The sequence below is a fragment of the Perna viridis genome, chromosome 1 (genome assembly GCF_037379345.1).
Source record: "Perna viridis isolate PV_CMFRI_1.1 ecotype Kerala chromosome 1, ASM3737934v1, whole genome shotgun sequence".
NCBI lineage: Eukaryota > Metazoa > Mollusca > Bivalvia > Mytilida > Mytilidae > Perna > Perna viridis.
In genome coordinates this window covers 59,346,473-59,369,439 of record NC_142445.1, presented here as the reverse complement: position 1 = coordinate 59,369,439, position 22,967 = coordinate 59,346,473, and the positions used below count along the sequence as shown (strand labels likewise).

General features: G+C 31.4%; 1 protein-coding gene and 1 long non-coding RNA gene across 3 annotated transcripts in view; one reads left to right on the top strand and one right to left on the bottom strand.

The window, feature by feature from the left end:
• LOC148629620 (laminin subunit alpha-2-like) overlaps nucleotides 1-22,967 on the top strand; it is a 94,433-nt gene that overhangs the window by 16,864 nt on the left and 54,602 nt on the right. For both annotated transcript variants that reach the window (XM_088554299.1, XM_088554292.1), the window contains exon 2: nucleotides 6,587-6,879. In XM_088554299.1, coding sequence (XP_088410425.1) covers nucleotides 6,587-6,879 — 293 coding nt within the window. The remainder of the gene's footprint in view (nucleotides 1-6,586; nucleotides 6,880-22,967) is intronic.
• On the bottom strand, nucleotides 18,877-22,528 carry LOC148629621 (uncharacterized). Its single transcript, XR_015916978.1, has 3 exons — nucleotides 22,393-22,528; nucleotides 19,943-19,982; nucleotides 18,877-18,946 (listed from the first exon to the last, which is right to left on the bottom strand). It is a non-coding gene; the product is annotated as an uncharacterized LOC148629621 (long non-coding RNA).

Genomic DNA, 22,967 nt, shown 5'->3' with positions numbered 1-22,967 from the left:
AAAGATGGGACATATTAAGGTATTCCAGTGTCCTTCCATCCATCTTTCTGTTTGTCCACAGGGGCTTACTCAAGTTGTCGAATAAGCAGCTTGACAACTATAAACACTATAACGAAAAAAAAGTTCTTGAGTTATAGCCTGAAAAAAGAAAATCACCCCATATTTGTATGAATAAACTTTATAAAGCCCATACCTCAAAAAAAGAAAAGTTGGAGATTTGTGCAATGTAAACAACAGACCACAGGGCTTGCTCCAAATATGCAGCCCTGCATATTACTGTTGACAGACTCCAAAGGAGTTGAAAAACTTAAAGTATTTTACATCTAACTCAATTTGAAGTTGGATATTTTCTTTGCAGTATTTATATTTTTTCTTTTGTTGTAAGTTAGCTCTATTGAAATTGCAATTGATTTTTCAAAAGACTCTTTCTTGTGAAAATGTTTGAGGTGAAAGATACATGTACAAAAATGTATTACAAAATGTGCTTAAAAATTAGAGTTACTGCACATCCCCTGAAAAGAAAATTTTGAAGCATTCAGTTGATTTTTCCTGCTATTGGTTTTGAAAAGAGGTTTATATGAAACTTAAGTGAATTTCAATTTTCTGATGCATCCTAAATATTTTCAAAAAATATGATCTGACGACCCATAGATCAACATCAGTATGAAGAGCTACTTCTTTTACAATTCAAAGATGGACAGTGCAGCTCACTATAGTCTTTCAAAAATGTCTCACATCAAACATTTTCTGGCATGATTATAGAAACACAAGCATATAAAGCTGCATCACCTGTACATGTATGCTGTAACTTCTACTTAGATTTTAGCTATACTTCTTAATTCAAAGCATCAACACCTGTGCATCTCCTTTACAACCTGAAATCCTGAGCAACAGATGGAAATTTTTCAATGTTTATCCTTGCACTGGCATCCTTTTGGTCTTAGGATCAAAGAACTAGGGTTTAGATTGAAGTATTGTGACTATTGAAACAAGGCAACCCATCAATTAGTGCAAAACTACTGATTGTTTATACAGAACATTGATCCTGCTAGGTTTTATTTCCCCATCATAAATTTCCATCATAAAATAATAATGGTTGCATTAACATGGGGGTTACTGTCAATTATTTACTCATTAAAGGTTAATCTGGTTTGAGTTAATAAAGGGGGAGCTAAGACAAAACAGAAATTTGTTCTGAGTTTTGTATCAGTTTTATTAATACAAATAAAAAACTAACACATCGTTTCATCAGATATATAATTTTGTATATTTGAATTGATGACTTTTCATGTTATATGTTTTATTGATGTTACATGTACTGTTTACATGTATTTCATAATGTTTTTCTCTGTTTCATTATGTATTACTAAACTCAAAGATAAGTTTCAGTTCTGATTTAAATTTCATTAATGACTGAAAATCAAAAGTTTGGCTGATAAAAATTTGAATACTGCTCTTTGTATGGGCTTTGTATGCATCTCCAAAGAACGTTATACATCTCATCTGACTGATGACCCTAGACAAACCTCACATGTACTGGTATGAGAATCTGTTCTTTCCTTGATGCATGTGTTTGTAACATGGCATGATACCAAACAGAGACCAGTATGTCAGTTAAGTTTAAAAACATTCCTTCCTTGTTTTTTTCTCAGTTTATCCCAAACATCCTCTACCAAGTCAAGATACTTGGTAAATTATTTGATACATGAGAAAGTGTGCTTTGATAATTAGTGTGTTTATTGTCCATTAACTTTGCCTTGAAGCAGATGGAAGATAATCAAATCAGAAATCTTTATTATCTACTTTCTCTTCTAAAATGAAACCTTGATAATTTGGTCAGTAAGAGATACATCTGGTGATCAGAATGACCCATTGATTCATTGTGTGCTAAGCATTATACCAGTGGTCTCATGCAGACATTGGGGTTGCTAATAGTTTCAAGACACATACTGCAAGTGTCATTTATATGCTGGAAATAAAGACATACTGGTAATCAGTCAGGGATAGTGATTTATTTATTGTGTACCAGCAATCAGCATACTGGTACTTTCCTTCTATATCTAATCTTCTACTTTATCTTTTGGTATGGTATGAAATCTTTAAGACTTTGTATTTGCTTAGATTAAAAAAAAAGCATTACACTAAGGCTTTGACTTATCTTTTGCCTTGTAAGGTCATTTGTTTAGTAGAGGAATAAAAAATGTAAGTTGGTTTAGTTGTTGAAATATTTTGGCACAGATTATTGTAGTCTATTACATTGTATGAAAGCCTTTGGATTTTCTACTGATAATACATTTTAACACCAATGCTTTGAAAAGTTTTTTGTCAGACAAGCAGATTATATCTTTTTTGAGACTTTTAAAACAGGTTCTAATTTTTAACTCCTTCTTTCTGAATTTAACAGCAATTATTCGAAGAAGTTTATTTTTTTTAAAAGTGGAGGTTCTGGCTTGATATAATGATAAAAAATAAAAGTTCAGAATTGCCAGGGTACTATATTGAAAAGTCTGCTGATCTTTCTAAAATATAATAGTAAATGGTGGGTGTCGATCTTGAAACATTTCCAATTAGCTAGGGCATAATTATGACCTTTAAATGTCTGTATTTTCCAAAAAAAAACAAGAGAATTGGGATGACATTAAAATGTCTATATTTGTTAAACTTTTAAATGTCTATATTTCCTGATAAGCAAGGGAATTGTAATGACTTTCTGTGTTTGCCAAAGAGCAAGGACATCCTCTGACTTTTAAATGTCTATTTTTGATGAAACCCAAGGGCATTGTTATGATTTTTAAATTTCTGTATTTGGTGTGGATGGGATATTTAGGTTTATTTCTGCAAGGATATCTATGAACAGTAAGATTGGGCTGAGAATTCTACTTGACCTTAAGCTTTGAATATGAAGCTTTATATCATAAGCGACTATTGGAGAGAAGTAAACTTTGAATCGGTTGTACTTATGGCTAGCTCCTGCTTAGCAACATTTATGTACAGTATTGTTATGAATTGTAATCTTCCATCTGATGTTTAGAAGTTGTAATTGATAATCAGATGAAGAGAGCTGTTGACACCTATACAGGGTAGCCCTGTATGGGTGGACATTGATAGACAGTTACCAAACATTGAAATTGTACTCTGGGTAGAAAAGTTGGTAACTTGATCATGTCATTATCATTGTAATGTATAGTTGAAACCCTGACTGTGACAAATTGGTCAATTATATATAAACTCTATAGTGACTGGTGCTCTCTACCCAAAAAACAACATGGAAAATCTCAAAAACCATCAATTAGCTTGCATAAACAGGCATTTTAGATCGCTTATTGATAAGGGAAGAATTTGTAAAATTCATGTATTTGGTGTAAGAAATTACTTTATTTGGTTTCGGATAATTGGGTACTTTAAAGATGTAAATGTTTAACTCCAATTTCACTTGATTTGTTGTGCATAAGATAGAAATATTTTGACTGTTTCAAATTCCGTAGGAAGTGATAGTATTTTATGTGAGTTCAAGGAATTTGCATCAAAATGTTATATTAGATTTCACAATACTACTTTATTCTTGGACAGAGAGAGTTAATTTTTCTTTATATTAAGCATAATCAAGGACTGCTTATTCTCAAACATGAATCAATAGAGATCCTAACATTAAACATTAAGCAAGTCCCTTTCACAAGAATTTGAATGTAAAACTTTAAACTTTGAAGGATAAACATAAATAGCATAGTGATATATATTTCTATGCCTATCACATGTACAAGTAAAATGTTGTCATTTTTTGTTGCAGTCATTTCAACTTTAACCAGTGTCCTATTTCCATTTTTGCAGTTTATTAATCACTAAACTCGCTAAGTCTTTATGCCCAAATTTCCTTAGTCATTTTTGTTTTAAGTTCAGTTAGAATAAGGTGGTATTATATGTTCTGAGGTATATGTACATCAACACAATCCATTTAATCATGGACCCATTTACTTAGACTTAAGACAATAGGACAATACCATGTATAGTTAACTTCACACTTTATAACTTGATATCATTAAAACAGATCAAGAAAAGTAATCTTATATGTTCCCTGAAAATGGTCCATATGAAGCAGCCTGTCACCAGAGATAATATGAAACAAAGTACATGTAGTATGTGTACTTTTATATCAATATGATTGATAACTGTTGAAGATCTTCTTATATTTCTGTCTTGTTAAATGTATGGTGTGCCAAGATCACATTAATTTGAACTGTAATTGTTCTGCCATATGGTAAATGCTTGTAAAGAGGTGGAAATGTTATCTACAGTCATCTGAAATGTCAGATATATTAGATCTGATGTTGCAAATTAAATAGGTAGATAAATCTGGGTCAGATAACCCATAAGAAAAGAGTATTGGTAAATATTATGGTGTCTTAAGCCTGGCTATTTCTCTCTTAGCAGTAATTTTAATATAAATTTGGTTTATGTAACATGGAAAAATGTACATAGTGTACTTTCTAATATGTCCTTTTTTCAATATGTTGTCATTAAAATAGTAAAAAATCTTTATACTAAGAATGAATCTTATTTTATTCTCCACCAATGGATTTAAGGATATAAAGTTAGTGAAAATGAAACTGTGTTTCAGTGTAATGAACTTTTTTTCCTTTTTTACATTAACCAAAAGTGTTTATAAAGATATTCAAAATAACTGTTAAATTCTTACACATTCCATTGTTTTTTTTTTCACTTTTCAAAACTGGTGATGCAGCCAAAAACTTATATTATATGTTTGTTTTGTCAAAAGATTACAGTTTCAAGAAAGACAGAATATCAATATTCATGATATAATACAAATTTTACCACAGCCACTTAACATGAAGAATTCAACCAGATAGTTAAGTCACTTCTATGTAAATTGATTATTTTTCTCCAAAGAATTGATGAGTACACCACTTATAGATCTGAACTTAAAACAAAAAATATGCTTTTGTAATTACCATAAATTAATGAATGGGGGAAGGTATTTTAAGAAATAATGGGATGATCAATGTGAATGAACTGATGTGTATGGTTGCCATAATAAAAGTAGATTCTTATGTCAGTAAATCATTTCCTTCAGTTTAATGAATCTGTAATAGTAGGTTTTGGATGTTTGACTTCAAAGAACTAAATCTTCGATTAACAGAATAATTATCTTAGTTACTTCCCATTGTTGTTTTAACTTTATTATAGCTCTCTCTACAATCAATTATCATAATTTCTCCCTTCACATGACAATAAAACAATATTTAGAAGTAAGATTATTAATGAAAAATAGATTATCCCTTACTTTTTGATAGAATAATGCATATCATTTAGACAAGACACTACTACTAAACATGATTTTACATTATTCATTGGAAGAGATGTCTAACATACATAAAATGTCAGTAATAATGAACAAATATGTTGATAATGAACAATGCTGATACTACAATACATATCTTAAGCTTTGAATTTGCTTTCAAAATTGTAACAAATGATCCAACTTATAGCTATCATAATTTTAAAGAGCTAAAATGCAATTTGACCCGTTCAATGTGTAAAGATTACATAAATATGGTCATAGTTTACTTTAGTTCTTTTGTTGCAGTTTATATTGCTTGTCATTGTTTAATTACCGAATTAGAAAAAAATAAAAAAAAATATCCATGCACACAATATTCTTAAATCATGACAAGATATAAAAATAATATATTATGTCATATGTATTATTTCATTAGTCATTTTCAACCCTGTTGAGATGACATGATAACTTTCAAAGAAGAATAATATACTTAATGTAGTTGATACCCACCCCCACCTGCAAAATGACATGACCTCAAACTTCTCATTTAAATAGTTTATTATTGGGTGTAATGTTAATGTGTTATGCACAAATTGCAATAGTAATTAGTTAATTAAAGTGTACATAAAAACTATATATGACATCTGTGTTACATATCTTTGATTTCATATGACAGGTTTATTTTAAAATTATTAGTATTTAATTGTCTCGACTTATTGTTTTTAACTTGTTGCACTTTTGTCCATGCTTATGTAAGCTGATCTAGCATGGGTGAAGTACTTTAACTCCTATGTGTCTCATTTTGTTGTTCGTCAAAATGCAGAACTGTCTAAACAGCTTTCAGCACAACTTATCAATTCATTATTAATTTGCTGTTTTAGTATGAATAAACAGTAATGGTGACAATTAGACTACTAGCAATCCTTATATGGAATTTGGCTTCAAATTCCATGGCACGATCTTATTAACCAACTTTGATGAGAAAAGACATACACCGGTACTCTTAAGTTAAAAAATTATTTAAGGCCAATTTACTTCAGATTTTTTGCTATGATAAAAATGTATGGATCAGTCAGAAAAGCTATATTACTTTGGATCAAAACTTTCATTTTCTACATTACCTAAACAGCCAAATATGAATACCATTAAAACAGTTTTTGACTTATTAATTTGGTGGATAACTGACAATGATTATTTACCAGTATTAAGGAAACAATAACATATCTGTACACTATACTTAGGCTGCCATACTTTCTACTGTCTATTACATTTATATTATTGTTTATTCAGATGCAAGAGCTCTATTTCCTGATATCCTGAATTTGGCCACTCGAGCCCAAATCACTACAAATGCCACCTGTGGATTAAATGGACCTGAAAAATTCTGCAAACTTGTTGAACATGTTAAAGTTTTTCCTGGTGAAAATCGACACTGTGATATCTGTGATGCTCGAAGTCGAGACAGAAGACAACGCCACCCTATTCAAAATGCAATCGATGGGAGCAATAGGTGGTGGCAAAGTCCAACGCTTACTAATGGATACAAATATAATTATGTAACCATTACATTAGATTTGAGACAGGTATGTTACATTTGTTTATCACAGGGAAAATGGAAGGAAGGATATGCAATGTCTCATACTCACATTATTATAGTAGAGATGTTCTAAATAGTATGTAGGTGTCTAAAACATTGAATGTCTGGAGATCATTTTCTCGGAAATGATATACATGTATTTGATATGGAATTGATTGAACTTGAATGAATGCCCAGTATGGATGTTTTAGGAAGTCTTTCGTATTCTTGTTTGTCAAGACATCATCCACAACAACATTATAGCGCTACACCAATAGTAGTTATTTGAGTATATATAGCTCTGTCCCTCATCAGTAAAGCCTATAATCATATTATATGTATCAAATGCCTTAATTAAGGTGAAAGGTTATATCATATTAACCCAAGATGTATATGAGTACAAATTTAGACCTCTGACTATAACCCCTTTTTCATAAAAGTTTAATCTCTTTCATATTTATTCTGGTAAGGTAGAGACAAATGAATATGTTAGCTTGTTCAAAATATTTTTTAAAATGGAAAAAAATACAGAAGAATATACATGTACTGTTATGTGTTATTTGAAAAAAAGTGTTATTCTGATTAAGTAGTGCATGCTATCTAAACAAGTTATTTTGTAAGACAGTGTCTTGTTGCTTCTTTCCCTTTAAACAAACTTACTGTTAAACATAGTATTTATGTGAATTCATTTGAAGAGTGTCATGCTCAGTGCAAATACATGTCATCATACTTTACATTCTAGGGCAATATTTGCATACTCTAAAGTTACAAGACAAATTTTATCAACTTGTTTCTTATAAGTTCGAGTGCAGCATTGCAAAGATTTATACATGTACATAGTAATACAACTACCCAGAAATAGTGACCAGCTTGTTACCATTTATAACTTGGCCTTTTGTTTGAACCCTAGATTTGTTTTAGTTCTATAAAAATAAAAGTAGAATGATTTGAATTCTTATTTTCTTGTGTACAGCTGGTACTGAACCATTTTTTCATTTCTGATCCATTTAGACTTTTTTTTTTCTAGTGCCAGAATTCATTTTTTTGATATAATGAATGTAGGTTTGATTGTTTTATGTGGGCAAACAGTAAGGTATGAGTAATTCATTGGAACCATTGATAATCAAATGATATCTATTCAAGCAAAATTGTTCAAACCAAGTATTTCCCCAACATTCCCCATTTAACTTTGGGATATTTATTCATTTGCAACTTATTTGCTACTTAGACTAAAATATTGGTTTTCCAATAAAGGGCAATAGTAAAATTATAATCAGTTTCAGGACATCTCATGCTAATGTGCCACTTTCTTTTATTGTATCATATTGATCATTTCCTGGTGTAGGGTCTTCAAAACTCTGCATTTTTCCATTTATTTACAAGTTTGTCTTGTTCCCCCTAGTACAAATCCGGTATTTTATGTATGGCTGAACAGAAGGATTTATTCAAAGTGAGTCCCTTGTCAAGTTGCGTGCACCTTAATCATGTAGATATCACTATAAGTCCCAATGTACTACAATAAATTTACTTAAGGTATTGAATTTTGTGAATTGGGCAATTATCTTTTGATTACCTGTGTTGTAAGCCCTGAGTCATAAAAAACTGGAACATTCAAATATAGAGTGTTATGTCTAGATACTTGATAGTAGTATTTTGTAAATCTCAGCCCATTGTAACTTTGTGTTTGTTTCAATATTGCTGACACAGTGAAATCAAAATGGAATTAAATATGGAGGTCCAAATTTAGGATTCAGTGTTAAAAAGATTAGGGTCTGTTTGGAATAGGATTTCAAGGGTCTAATTCTTTGACTTGTGTTAGTATGTGAAAAAGGATGTATCACTCAAAAATTCTTTTTTCTGATACAGAATTCTTTTTGTACCTTTAACTTTCAGTGCACAAACCTCTAGTTTATATGTAACTATTACATGACCCAGTTTTACAAATTTTGCAAATATGATACTTTTCCAAAATAAATGTACTAAAAAAAACACAACAGTTTTTGAAAAGTTAGTCATTTTACTTTGTTTGAACATCTCTTAATGGTCTCAATTTACAAATGACATGAAATTTTAAAAGATACAATCTCAAAAAAGTGCTATAAAAGGACTTAGAAAAGCAAAGTGACCTAGAAATAATTGAAGAATAACTTTTTAATGGTCATTATACTTGTAATATGTTGTGTTGTGTTTGTGTTCACAGGGAAACTATGCTTAACTAATAAGTTTAAAGCTTGGATATTCTTCACAGAAATACTTGGTCAGTGGAGTCAACATATTAATGTAGAAGAGTGAAATTATCAAAATAGAACTTCTAACAATCCTATTTCACTATGTAAACTTTAACGGCTTTCCTAAATGGTGAAATTACTAACAGGTCATTTGGTAAAATCTCTCTACAAACAAAATTATAACTGTTAGAAAAGGACAATTTTCTCATTGTTTTATTATTGTATAATATAAAGACAAAATTCATACCTCATTAAGCCTAGAAATTTGATGTTGAACTTGTTGCATAATGAAATTTCTATCCAATTTATCACATATGACTGAAGTACTGTCCTATGTATATGGGACAAATATTTAAATTTTCTCAGTTTTTATTTTTAATATTTAAGAAAAGCCGAGAAGCAAACATAGAATTGAGCAAACATGTAAAGGGGTGAATTTCTATATGTTTACTTTTCATTGTTATCAGATTGGATTGAGTTATTGTGATCCCAATTCTTTAAGGTGGTATATTTCCCACCTTATTAAACACTTCTTGTATTTTAGTCTAAACATGCTAGGATATCGAAATAACTGTTAATTATGAATTACATTTGGGATTGTCAGGTGGAGCAGTCTGTCCTTTGCTGAGAAAAACAACTGTTTTAATATCTGTCTACATGTACATTTATGATATTAGGCGGAAAATTTTCAATGTTGGTCAAAATAATCAATGTCAGTGAACTGCACTGAAATAGGTTTAAAAAGTACAACAAAGATTTGTACAGTTCTATAAATATTTTTGTTTCACTGTCAAAAAATGTGTTAAAGAGCATGGTCTCTTGTGACAAGTTTATTGAATTTTAATCTTGATACAAAACTTACTTGGGGTGTTTTTTCTTTGTTGCAGCTAATCGATACAGAAATATTTTTTCGCTTGTGTCTTCAGGGAATACATAAAACCATTATTATTAGTTAGATTTCCTTGTGACTATTGACTGAAACATTCTATCCTTAAGCTGTATTAGGCTCTGTGTGGTACAATTATGATCTTTGATTGGTTTTATGCAGTAAGAAAGACTTATCTTTTTCTGAGGTGAAACACCCTGCAACTTTATGGTTTATTTGATGTTTCAAAATTTGGCATTGCATACCTTTTATGTCAATCATTCTTAGGCAGGTAATAAAACAGATTCTGTTTAGTACATATATATCTGATAGAATTTTATGACTGGCATTCCTTTGCTACTTCAGGGAAATAACTTGGTCAAGCACTCTTGTAGAAGTACTATTTGGATTTCATTGTCCTAGGTTTAAATTCCACTAGTAGGCAGCACTGGTTCATGCATTTCATCACAAAAATGTGTAATAATAATTATTTGTGAGGGTCACACTTTGACATGAGCTAACATACTAAGCTTTAACTTTGAGATGCAACAACTTGCATGAAAACTTGTCAATTATTTTGACTGTACCTTTTTATGGCATTAATGGCATTCCTGGCAGGGAAGCAGTCATTGCCTACCAGTATTTCAGAATTAGGTGTGACAGTTATGGATCTACAACCTTCCCAAATTTAAGTAAAAATACTATTACATTTTCTAATTCTTGGGCCCTGAAAAAATACTAGATTTAGTGAGAGGGTATTGCTTACATAAAAGTGAGAACTTTGAAGATTGATGTTACAGCTTATGTTTGTCGATTCTATCTTAGCATGAATCAAGGTTTTTCTATCACATACAGTAACTTCTAAAGGATTAATCTGTTCTTTCTTTCCCTTGTTAGCATGTGAAGACTTTATTTAGTAACAACCAGTCTTTATGGCATTTAGGTTGGTAATCAGTACAATGTATGACACTACAACCGAGAACAACCTCACGTACTGGTATTTGATGCATTTCATGAATTAAATTAAATGGTTGTTATTTTCTAATCTACCTCTAAACTAAATAATGTGACTGTTATTTTCCAATCTGCCCCTTTGATCTGACGATTGAAACAACGATTGTATTACACTGACTAGAAGTAAATAAGTTTCATGTTTACTGATAATTGATGTAATCTTAATGTTGTAAATTCTTACAATTGAGAAATAAATGCAAGGTCATTACGCATATTGAAAAATTTAAACAGAAAGTTAAAAACACATTAGATGCTTTCTAATAAATTTTGTATAATTGAAATTCAAGGAGTATGAATTAAGATTTCTTGTGAAATTTCATGCGAAACCGTTTTTTTAATTAGGAATTTGAATCTTAAATTAGTTTTATAAATTAACTTTGGCAGTTGTATGTTTTGGTTATATATTATTAGAGTCTATTATTCTGTTACAAACACATCAAATTGAAATAGATATGAATTGGAAAATATGACCTTTATTATACAGTGCATGCAATGATGATGTTCAGGAGATAGAGATGGTCTTACCTTGATTGACAGTTACCTGGTGAACTTACCAAGGTAGCTGAATGGACAGTTAGAAATAAGAATAAGAAAAATAAGGCTGTTGTCTAATTTAATACCTAAGGGATTTCATCTGGTAATCCCATCCTTGTGAGACTTGTAAGAATAGTCAAGGACATTAAAAAAAACCCTTAGCAGTCATCTGGTAATTTTCATTTTCATCACAGAAAGACCAACTCTGAACATCATATTGATATATGCTATAAGACATATAACAGATGAAATGACAGATTATAATGCCGCCTTAACAGGCTTAAGTATAAAGTAAGACAGTGACCTCTGGATTTGTAGACTCTTTTGTCTACCCAAGACTACAAGATGAGAATAGGTAAAACACAAGTATTGGTAGCAGTCTTTGTAAATGTCAGACAGGAAATGATTCATGCATGTCAAAAACCTGACAAATATACACTTTATTTCTAATTCAGAAACAGTTACAGACCAGTTTGTCAATTGTTTGTTGGACATTTTAGACAAATTATATAAATGTCTCTTTGTGAGAGTTATCGTTCTTTATTTGGTTTTAAAAGGTATATGACTGTATGGTTTTCTACAAAATACAAATCTGTAAGCAGAAAGTACAATAAGTAGATAAAATTGTAGTGTATTTTGACAGAAGAAAAATAATTTGCTGGGTAAACATCATATCACCTTTATCATAGTGTTAGTATTGTATATGGACATGACTAATCTTTATAATGTTATATGTTAACTTCCCAAATGCAACACAAATTATAAAATCAATCAGTCTTCAAGTTTAAGACATTGATCAGAAATTGGTGATGAATACTCATGCAACTAGTGCATGTCCCTTTTGCTTATAATGATTTATTGCTTTGAGGTTGTACATGTATCTTATCTGTAAAATATAAAGCAATATATATGAAACTTTTATGGATATTTGTTGATAAATTGTTTGTCTTCTGGATCAAAGCCTTTTTATTTTGATCCCTATCTTATAATAAATTTGTTGTTGCATTTATTGAAGTAAATAAACTCCCTTTAAAGCTTAAAAAAAAACTCATAAATTTTTAAAGAATTTCATTTCATAGGAGTTTAAGTTATAAATAAATTCATTTTCTTATTTTATAGTAAGTTTTGTCTCATATGAAATCATAATTTATACTTAGTCTTCACACACTAAACCACTTATTCAAATGTCCTGGTTTTGGCTAGACATGCACATTTATTATTCAAAGAAAATACTTTTGTGATATGTTTCTGGACTATCAAAGTGCAAATTTAATGCATGATATCTTCAATGTAAATCTACAATTTTGATTCTATGCACATTTCAATTGATAAATATGTATGCACTTACTTTCTGATTTGCTCACCCTTGACTGTGTGAAAACATGATGACTTACACATTGATATAAATAGAAATGGTTAATTAGTAAAAAGAAATTTTAAACCACCACATGTACATGCATAGTGATTTTTTTTTATCCCCAGTTGTGTTCTTTTATATTTCTGGCCTCATTTACTTCTACAAAAATGTTTCAGTCTTTTATATAGACACATTTTTACAATGCTCTGTGTTTCATGGTTTAATGGTACCTATGAATTGTCATAAACAAATAAATGTTTCACTCCTGTAAATTTTCAGCATTTTTTTTTTTTTTTTATTGCTTTTTTGTTCGTAAACATTTCACATTTTTCTCAGCTACATGAAAACCCCTTGACAAATTTTAATTAAACTTAGTAGAAATGATGTATGCAAGTGCTTCTTCCCCGTGCAGGTCCGGGTGGTAAAAGAATAGGCCTGCAGCAGCGCTAAGCTTGTCGTAAAAGGCAACTAAATAGTGCTCAGAAACCTAGCCGGGGGCTAGGCGCTCTGCCCACAGAGCAACTGGGATGTGTGCCCCAGGTGGTGGAATGGGGTACCCCTGGCATGTTACATGCTGGGGTTGTCAGGCTATAATACGGAAAACCTGACCGCAAACCATAGTGGTGCACCGTGTTGGGAAAGATGCCACGTTCCTAGCACGTTAAAGAACCCTGCTGTGGTATTCGATAGGAGTAGGAACCTTTGCGCTCCTCCACAGGAGGCTAAATTGCCCGACCTTACCCATCCCCCTTTTTCTAGTGGTAATCAAAATGTCGACCCTGTTGTCCTTGTGACCCATCCTTTTTTTTATCATTTCATGTTCATTTTATCATCCATTTCATGTTCATTGTCTGAATATAGCTGAAATATTGCTGCTCGGACGTTAAACCCCAACAAACAAACAAACAAGCAAGTGCTTCTACAAAAGTGTCACTTCGATCAAACAAGATGGCTGACAGAAGCTGTCTTAGCTTCTGATTGGCCAATTTTCTAAGATCAGTTCCTCTGAAATTACTGGTGCCAATGTTTTGAAACATAATAAGTTTAATGCCTTCAGTGCCCTCTATAAATAAATTATTTTTTGTGTGGCTCAGGGGCTCAATGGGTGGTTATGGCCATTCAAAGTTGCCATTGAAACCCTATGGGGTAACACATTTCAGCCTAAATCTCTACCTTTACATGGTTCAGGTGGTCCACTGTATGGCAGGACCAATCTCTCTAAACCTCTTGTTTAAATGATCAAATGATATGACCACATGATTTCAAATTCTCCAGGTGAGCAATTCGAGCTCTTTAGAGCCTCTAGTTGTTTATGGCAAGTGGGAAACAGATACACAGAGATAACTTGTTCATTCCTGTACTGTTCAGCCATTCTTGTAACAGTCTTTGTAAGTTTCAGACAGGAGATTGTTGCACTTATATAGGTTGTAAAATAAAAGACACTTCACATGAGTTATCATTCTAGATTTAGTTTATTTAAGTTGGAGATGAAAGTATGGTTTTCTCAAAAATGCAGATCTGTATACAGAAATGACTTAAGTTATAATATGGTGTATGTTGATGAAAAAAGCATTGTTTTTCAGTGGATTTGTCAGAACCATCAAAGCTTTGCTGTATCTAATTTTTATGTAGAAACTGGATTCTATTGAAACCACTCTGTTTAATTGTGTGGAGAAAAGGTTGAAAATATATTTTTATACCCCATGCAATGAAGTTGCAAAAGGTATAATGTTTTTGACCCATCCGTCAGTCCATCATCAGTTTTCCTAGACTTTTTTTCTAAACGCTTGCAGATATTGACATGATTTTTGGTATATAAGTTCACCATGAAAAGTTACAGGTCAAGTGAACGTTTTGTTCTGCTATGATGATATTTACTTTGGATTAACTAAAACTCAAAGAAATCACAGTCTGGAGTTTGAAACTACCATTCTGAGTAACAGAATTTAGTTAGAAGATAAAGGTCTAAAGCCTAAAAAACACTCTTATTCCTTTTTTTTATCGGGGTCCTACTACATGTACTTCTCTTACAAACAAATTTACTTGGAGTATCCAACATGTGGACATGTTGGGTATGTTAGCACACTCACTAAGGGATTTAATGCAAGCTGATCTTGTCAAACATTGCAGTTTTGTTTTTCCAGCATTTATCTTACCAGCTATTTCTCGGGATTTTTTATCTTCATTCACATGAATAAGTAATTTGCACTGACTAGCTTTTAACCAATCTCAATTTTCTAAATACAAAATTCAATTTTCTTTAATTAAATTTTGAGTGATATTAAATGTTTATCATTAAAATTCCAATTTCACCTTAATGAACTTCTTTGGCAGTATAAAGATGATATTATGTTTTAAAAGGAGCAATAATAATGAAATAAAATGGTTTTATATTTATTGGCATTTATGAAAAAAGTTATGAACCTCAAATTAAGATAACTATTTTGTCGCCCTCAGAGTCCTTCATTTGGTTTGGAGTTTTATTACTGTTTATGGGTTGCTCTGAGCATGATGAAATAAAATTTAATGAGTAAGGGTAGATAAATTAGTTGGTAAACTTCAGGTTAAAGATTAAACCTTAACAAAAAACACGAACTGTGAGCTTTATATGTGCAGATGAATGTTTACTGTAAATGTGATTTTGATTTGCTCTCATTGCAGAATTTTCTCTGAGAATCAAAAATTGAGAATTTGATTAAATCGTCTAACAGTAACCAAGAATGCTATAGGAAACTAAAACATGAGAAGAAATTACAAGATTCAAATAAAAGCAAAAAACATCACCTTCAAATCAATATTCAACTCTTTGATGCTTAGCTTGTACTTTCATGTTCTTGAAATTCATTTCAAACATCTTTATGTACTGCAAAAAAATCAGTAAATATGTATTGTCTATTCAATGAAGGTTATTTTATATCAGATTTTATTCCAGTATTTGCATTGGGTTAGAGGTATCACATGGTATACATTGTTCTTTGTATCTTTCATTTATGAATATTGTGATATTGTCCAGTCTGATGTAATATTGAAAGCTAATGAGATCTAAATGGTTGATAACTCTCAGCTTTAATCCTGTTTAATTGTTTATAAATAGCAGAAAAAAAGTCTTTTTTTACTGCTGTGACTTTTTCCAAAAAAATATATATCACTGGGGGGATCCAGAGAAAGGGGGTTCCATGCTATTTGTCATTTTTTTTTACATTATGGCATGAAATCAACAAATTTTTTGTAACAAAAGGGAAGGGATTCCCACTCCCTGAACCCCTCTGGGTTAGCCACAGATTAGGTGTATAGGAGAACCCTGAACCCCTCTGGGTTAGCCACAGATTAGGTGTATAGGAGAACCCTGAACCCCTCTGGGTTAGCCACAGATTAGGTGTATAGGAGAACCCTGAACCCCTCTGGGTTAGCCACAGATTAGGAGAACATTATTCTTATATTTCTTTTTTTTTTAAATTGTGGAGATGTAATATAAGGTCATTATTGAAAAGATAATTTTGAATAAGCAAAATTATTGACCTTGAGCCTAAAACAGCTTATTTCTGATTATGTGAATGATATTACAGAACAAAAGCAAGTTTTCTACAAAAAAACAAAAAAAAAAAAAAAAACCACTATCTCAGCTTTGCGTCTTTTCTCAGTCCCAAGATTTTGTGGAAATGTGCTTAAAAAAAATTAAAAATTAAATTAAAATCATGTAAAATGATATGTTTTGGTATTTTTATGTTGTAGTGTTATTTAGATGGATGCTTTGAAGAAGTGATTGGATTTTAGCATGATGTAAATTGAAGTAGAAAGATAGTCTTGTGTTTATCTTTACCTTATTTGAAAAAAAATATTCACTGTGTAGTGATTTATTGCATGCGGTGATTAAAAACAGGTATTGATTACATATGTGATGCAGAACTTGCAGTTATGCTATATCTTCATTAAGGAGAGAACGCACCTACAATTTCCTGCAGTTTGTTGATTGCATGTTTCCGCCAGACTTTTTACCACCATGAATCAGCGAAGACTTGTGAAACCACCTATTTAGACCTTTAACAACTTATTTGAAAATCATTCCCAGTTGTTTATGATTTATCACTTTATTTTGAATTAAGCATTTGATCCTATTTTAAATGTCTGTGACAGAACTGATGCCCGTCTGCTTTGATCTTTTTTTTCAATCTCGGCATGGACACAAATTCAGTGAATGATAGCCTGTGAATTTGGTGTAAGATTGTCATTCTATTTTGAGCATATAAAATTGTAAGCACTTACTATGTTGAATCAAATGTACAATTTTGACCAAGCTGTAACACTGTATTAAATCTGTAGTGTACACTAAAAGGAGTATTGTAGATTAAGTTGTATAAAAAATGGATAAAATATTTTGAATTTTAACTTGATATGGTTTATCCTTGTAAAAGACACCTTAAAATTTAAAGTTGGGAACACTGCAGGGTAGCTTTTTTTATTGAAAGCTTTAATTGACATTAGCAAAGTGACCCTTAAATATTTATTAAGGTCTTTTTAAATTTTATAGATTTTGAAAAAGTTAAGATGAAGGTAAATGTGAGGCATATATTTTGTGAGATTAAATCCTCTTAAATTGGCAATGTATGCCACTCAATTTGTCAGACCATTTTCCTTAGGGGAAAGTTTTATGCTTTAATATTTATATTTATTGTGGTTGGAATGGGAACAAATTTTCTACAATTAGCCTAAATGTGCATTAAAAGATCAATTTCAAATATGTGTCCACTCATCACGATGGACTATTTCCACTTGAGGAGATAACTGGTCTTTTTGTTGTATGTGATGGATTCAAATTTGCAATTTCTTTCCTTTTGATGTGTGTTTTAAAAGTCAGATGTCTAAACAGTACAGCATTCTTTCACTGCAAACAAAGAAGCATGCCTCTTAATATATCTGTTAAACTGTTTTCCCACATTGAAAATTAAGTACATGTACTTGGTATTAAAGCAGTAAAATGAAAAATGTCGTCTTAACTCTCATAACCGGTGTTTGCCAAAATACAGGATTATAAATATTGCTGATAGGGGACTTAGAATGTTATAAAATAAATTCTGTGATAAGATGATCCTTGAGTTATCTTTGAGAACTACTATCTGTGACAACTTCAGTTTAGTCTGTCATGGAACTTATTGTAAATGGCTCCCTTACATAATTTCTGAGTAGAAAATTGCCCCCCTCACAATGGTTGATTTCATCTTTTTAAGTTGTTCCTTGGGTTTTAACCTTCATTGATAATGGGTTGGTAGGATATTTGCCTTTTGTTCTGTGACATTTGAAGGTCACATATTTAATATGGTTAGGAAACCTATCATATGGTAGGGATAGAGCTTTCTAATGATATTTAGGGGGAATATTCTCAGTGGAGCATACATAGGAGTGTATAGTATTTGGCTTTATTATGGTTTAAACTTTTTTGTGTAACTAAGTTTATACATGTACATGTATTAGATTTGTATAGATGCCCTTAAGGACAGGCAGTAATTAGGAGGTGAAAGTTAGAAAAATTTTAGCAACACACAATAACTGGCCATTCAATTATTCTGTTTATCAATCAAGAAAGGATATTTGGGCTGTATTTAAAATCTCAAGGGTATGGCAAATTTTTTTATAGGGAGATTTTATATCTGTGTGTCATTACAATGCACTGAGTGTAACAGAAAAAAGGACTGTAAGTTAGAATAGTAATTGGACCCACCTCTCTAGACAAATGTAACATTTAAATCCCACCTCACAGACAAGGGGTCAATTTAGAAAAAAAGGTTCTTGGCCATCATTTGCACATTTTAGCCCACATTTCTCTTTATTATACCAGGAACCCTCCACCTAGATCCACCACTGTAGTCTGCAATGAAATCCTACACCTTAGATTTTTAGTCATGAACTAGTTTCGGTTATATATTAACTTTCCTTTAAATTGTCAGACAAAAAAAGCATCTAATAAGATCTGATCATGCAACAGATTACAGAGTATAAACCACAAAAACTGTGCATTTAATGGTATTTATAATTATATTGTTATTTTTATATCCTTTGAACTGGTGCAGAATTCAATTACCTGTAAAACAGTAAAAATGCATTTTGTAACATTTATTTAGCTATGACTCATTTTGAAATGTCATTTTAAGCTGGTGTACAGTTTTTCTGTAAGCACCTTAAGAAACAAAAAGTATTTAGGTCTTTATTTGTACATGCATTTAATTATAACATGATACAAAAGAAATATGAATCTTTTTACAGAGATTTACTTTACAGATTCATATTCATATTTTATCTTGACTTCTTGCTTTCCATTTGTACATATCATTTGCCAGGAGTGGATTGTAAGTGATATATAAATAGGCCTTTTTAGGGGTGGATGAAGTATTTAAAGTTAGGAGTGTGCAATTATCTTGTATTCACCTCAGACTGTTACAAATCCAAACTAAAATATAGTTTGAGCTACCACTTATTTTAAAGCATTGGTTGTAGAAGTGGCATAAAATTCATCAATTAATTGTCTTCCAGACAGTAACTTGACTAAATAATTGGATCTTTAAAGCTTTGTACCAAAAAGGGTCATGCACCAAAGGAAGGCCTGGATTCATTTTGGGGCTCTGACTTGAACCAATTAGGAATTAAGAGCCAAAAAAAGGGCCAACAACAATCATTTTCCTGATGTCCAGAGTACTCCAGACAAAAGCTGGAGCGAAAATGAATACATGTATATCTCTTTTTTGAATTATACTACAAGGTGACATATCTCAAAAGGAGACTGAAATTGATTTTTTGGGATTGTAACTTTAGGCAATTAAGAATTAATGGCCACAAAAGGCCAAGAAATCAGAATTTTTCTGACCTCTGAATGATAACTGGATTAAAAAAGAATTGATCTCTTTGCAATTCTACCACAAAGTATCATTCCCCTAAATGAAGATTGGGATTGGATTTGAAGATTGTGACTGGAACCATTTAGGAATTAAGGTCCAAAAGGTGTCAAATTTGATCAAGTTTCATGCTAATCATATTCTAAACTCAAAGCTGTATTAAGTCTGAATGGTGTGTCCATACTTACCTTAACTATTCAGGGTTCAACCTCTGCATTCATTGCAACCCTGCAAAACATTTTAATACAAGATTGTTCTATTATATTATTTATTATTATTTTATTACAAATACATTTGGAGTTTGTAGGTGGACCAAACAGGTTTGTGACTATAATTTGTTTTTGAATGGCTGACAGTTTACTTTAAAGAGAAGCATTACGTAACTGAAGTGAAATTTAAATTGTGCATCATATGTAGAACTATGTAGGATACATCAGGAAAAACCATGCTGGTATCAGTATATAAAAATTTTAATTGGGGAACCCATTGGTGCTAAACTATGGAAATCTTTTATTTTTCTTCTCTCAATCTAAGTGCTTTTTCCTTGATATGTTAGCCCTATCCTATTATTATTTTTATTCTATTTTATCTTTTCTTTCCAATGAAAGTGTCCTTGGTATTGACAGTCCTTGATACTAATGAATTATATCTTTTCCTTCTATTAGTTTTAGAAAAGGTTGGTGCAACAAAAGTTAAAGGTCCTTAATCTGTAAAAAGGGAGGGTTAATATTATTATGACACAATGAACTGCACTGAAAAGTATAGTTTGACATCTATAAATGCTTATTTTACTATTTCATTCAGACTTTTTAACCACAAACAACCCTCAATAGATAAAGAAAATACCTTTTCTTAGTCAATGACTTGTACAAATTTTTATGAGACTTAAAAGAAACAGACTATATGTTTTGTTAAAGTTGTATGTAAACCAACCATTGCAGGTATGAAAGTAGATTTTGATCCTTTAATGTACATAATATAAAAGTGAATCACATTAAACTACACTCAATTATTAATAAAGTGCCTAGGCCTGTGGTATAATCTGAAAATGAAAATTCCAAACAGGTGTTTCCTAAATAATGAAAACAATAAATGGCAGGGAAACTCTGTAAAGAACTTTCAAGTGGAGTTGTTACATAGGGATAATAAACTTCATTTAAAAACTTTTTAATGTCACAAAATTATGCAGAATCAGCATTGGGGATGACATAAATGATGGCTTTTAACTTCATTATTTCCTTGAATTAAATATAACATGGAATATTGCTGCATTTTCAAGGGGAAGTTAAGTATGAAATGAATGCATGCATGCATAATTATAAAACATAACTATGGTTAATTTGACGTGTTCAGTTAATAAAATAAATATTATTATCTGACACTTTTGATATTTTAACAGTAATTGTTTGGGTTGTTAAGAGCGGAAATCATTATTGGAGATACTTATTTATCAGGAGGTGGATTTACTGACCTGATGGTTCATCTGTTGATTATACCTCACACTTAGAAATTCTGTTGTGCTCAACTTTTTATGCCCCATGTAGGAATATAGATTTGAATCTGTGTGTCTGTGTTTTCCACAATCTGGCTTTATTCAATGATATTTATATCATGTTTTCCTAGGAGTAAATCATTTGTCAGTTGTTTGTATTGATGGAAGAAATCCCCGTTTAATTTTACATTAATTTTGAATATTGAGTTCTGACTTTTTGCATTTAAAAAGAAGGTGGGTAGTTTTTTGTTTTCATGCTCTAACGGAAAAACACTTAGAGCAAATGACAATGAAATTTCGAGATGTTCTTCTTATCTGTTGTCATAGGCTCTGTTTTGTTTTCTATCAAATTTTGATTTCATGTTTTTTCACTAAAAAGGGAGGTGGTTTTTCTGTTTTAGTGCTCAGCTAACAGGATAACATGCACTTATGGAACAGTTCTTTGTTGAATACTATAATATATCCTATGAATAAAACTCTGCAGTCCTTTTCACAAAATGTCATAATAGATCTAAGCAGGGGCAGATCCAGGATTTTAGTTTAGGGGGACCGTTAATTGAATTAAATGCCGTGGAAACAAGGCAAAAAAATATTATGAGGTGAAACTTGTGAAGAAAAAAATCTTACCGATTAAGGGTGGGGGGGGGGGGGGGGGTTACACCCGGCACGCCAGTCCTTGGATCAACGCCTGCTAAGTATTGTGATGTCATAACTAACAAATAATTTTACTCTTGCCATTTTTTGGCTAAAGAGCTGCTGGTAAGGAAACTCTTTCCTAAGATTGTTAACATCACTGACATAACCTTCATTGTAGCATTGTTATACTGCAACATCACTAGAGAAGCAAATACAAGTGGATAGAAACTCTTGTTATTTGAATATATTCTAAAAGTGATGCTGTGAAGAAGAATGTCTTTTGAATATTCTAACATCAAAGGACTAACCTTCAGGCCTTCATGACACTAGTACCATAACCAGAATTCAAACCTGGTTTGAACCTTTAGTAGGGAGACTCCCCTTTCCATTCTTGTTGTTCTATTTTGATAAGAGTTTGTTGTTATTTACTTTTCTGAGTAGATTTCTATGAGCAGAAATGAGTAAAATAAACTATTTTTAAGCCTTCAGATTGGAAAGCCAAATTATTACCTGTTACATATGTCCCCCATTCTTCAAGTCCTCTTTATTCCTATCTTTGCTGGTTTAAGGTGTTATTAAGTAACAGAGTTTGGCTCACAGGTGTAATATGTGAATCATGTTACTACTGTAGTGTTTGATAAAATTTTGACTGTAATTGTTAGGCTATCTGTGTCGTACAATACTAGAAATAGTCGACTAGATATGGTTGGTGTCAATGATTGGATACCTTAAATGGAAGATTATTTATCACTTAAACACTTTTATTATACAAAGAATTTATTACACAATTGTTGGTGTTAGAACAAACATTGAGAGTAGTTGTGAATGTTTATTAATATTTTGCAAGTGTTAAATGTTGTGGAAGGTATTTTACTTCTTTTTGCCAATATCACTTAAGATACTTCACTACATTTATCTAATAGTTGATGATTGTTAGGTTTATATGGCAGTATATTGGATTGGTTGGCACCGAAAAAGTATTATTTGGATCAAAGCACATTAGAGGTGCATCTGTTCTTTGTTAGGCACTAACCATTTCATATAGTGCCATTTGGCCTGAAGTATCATATACCATTTGTTATATC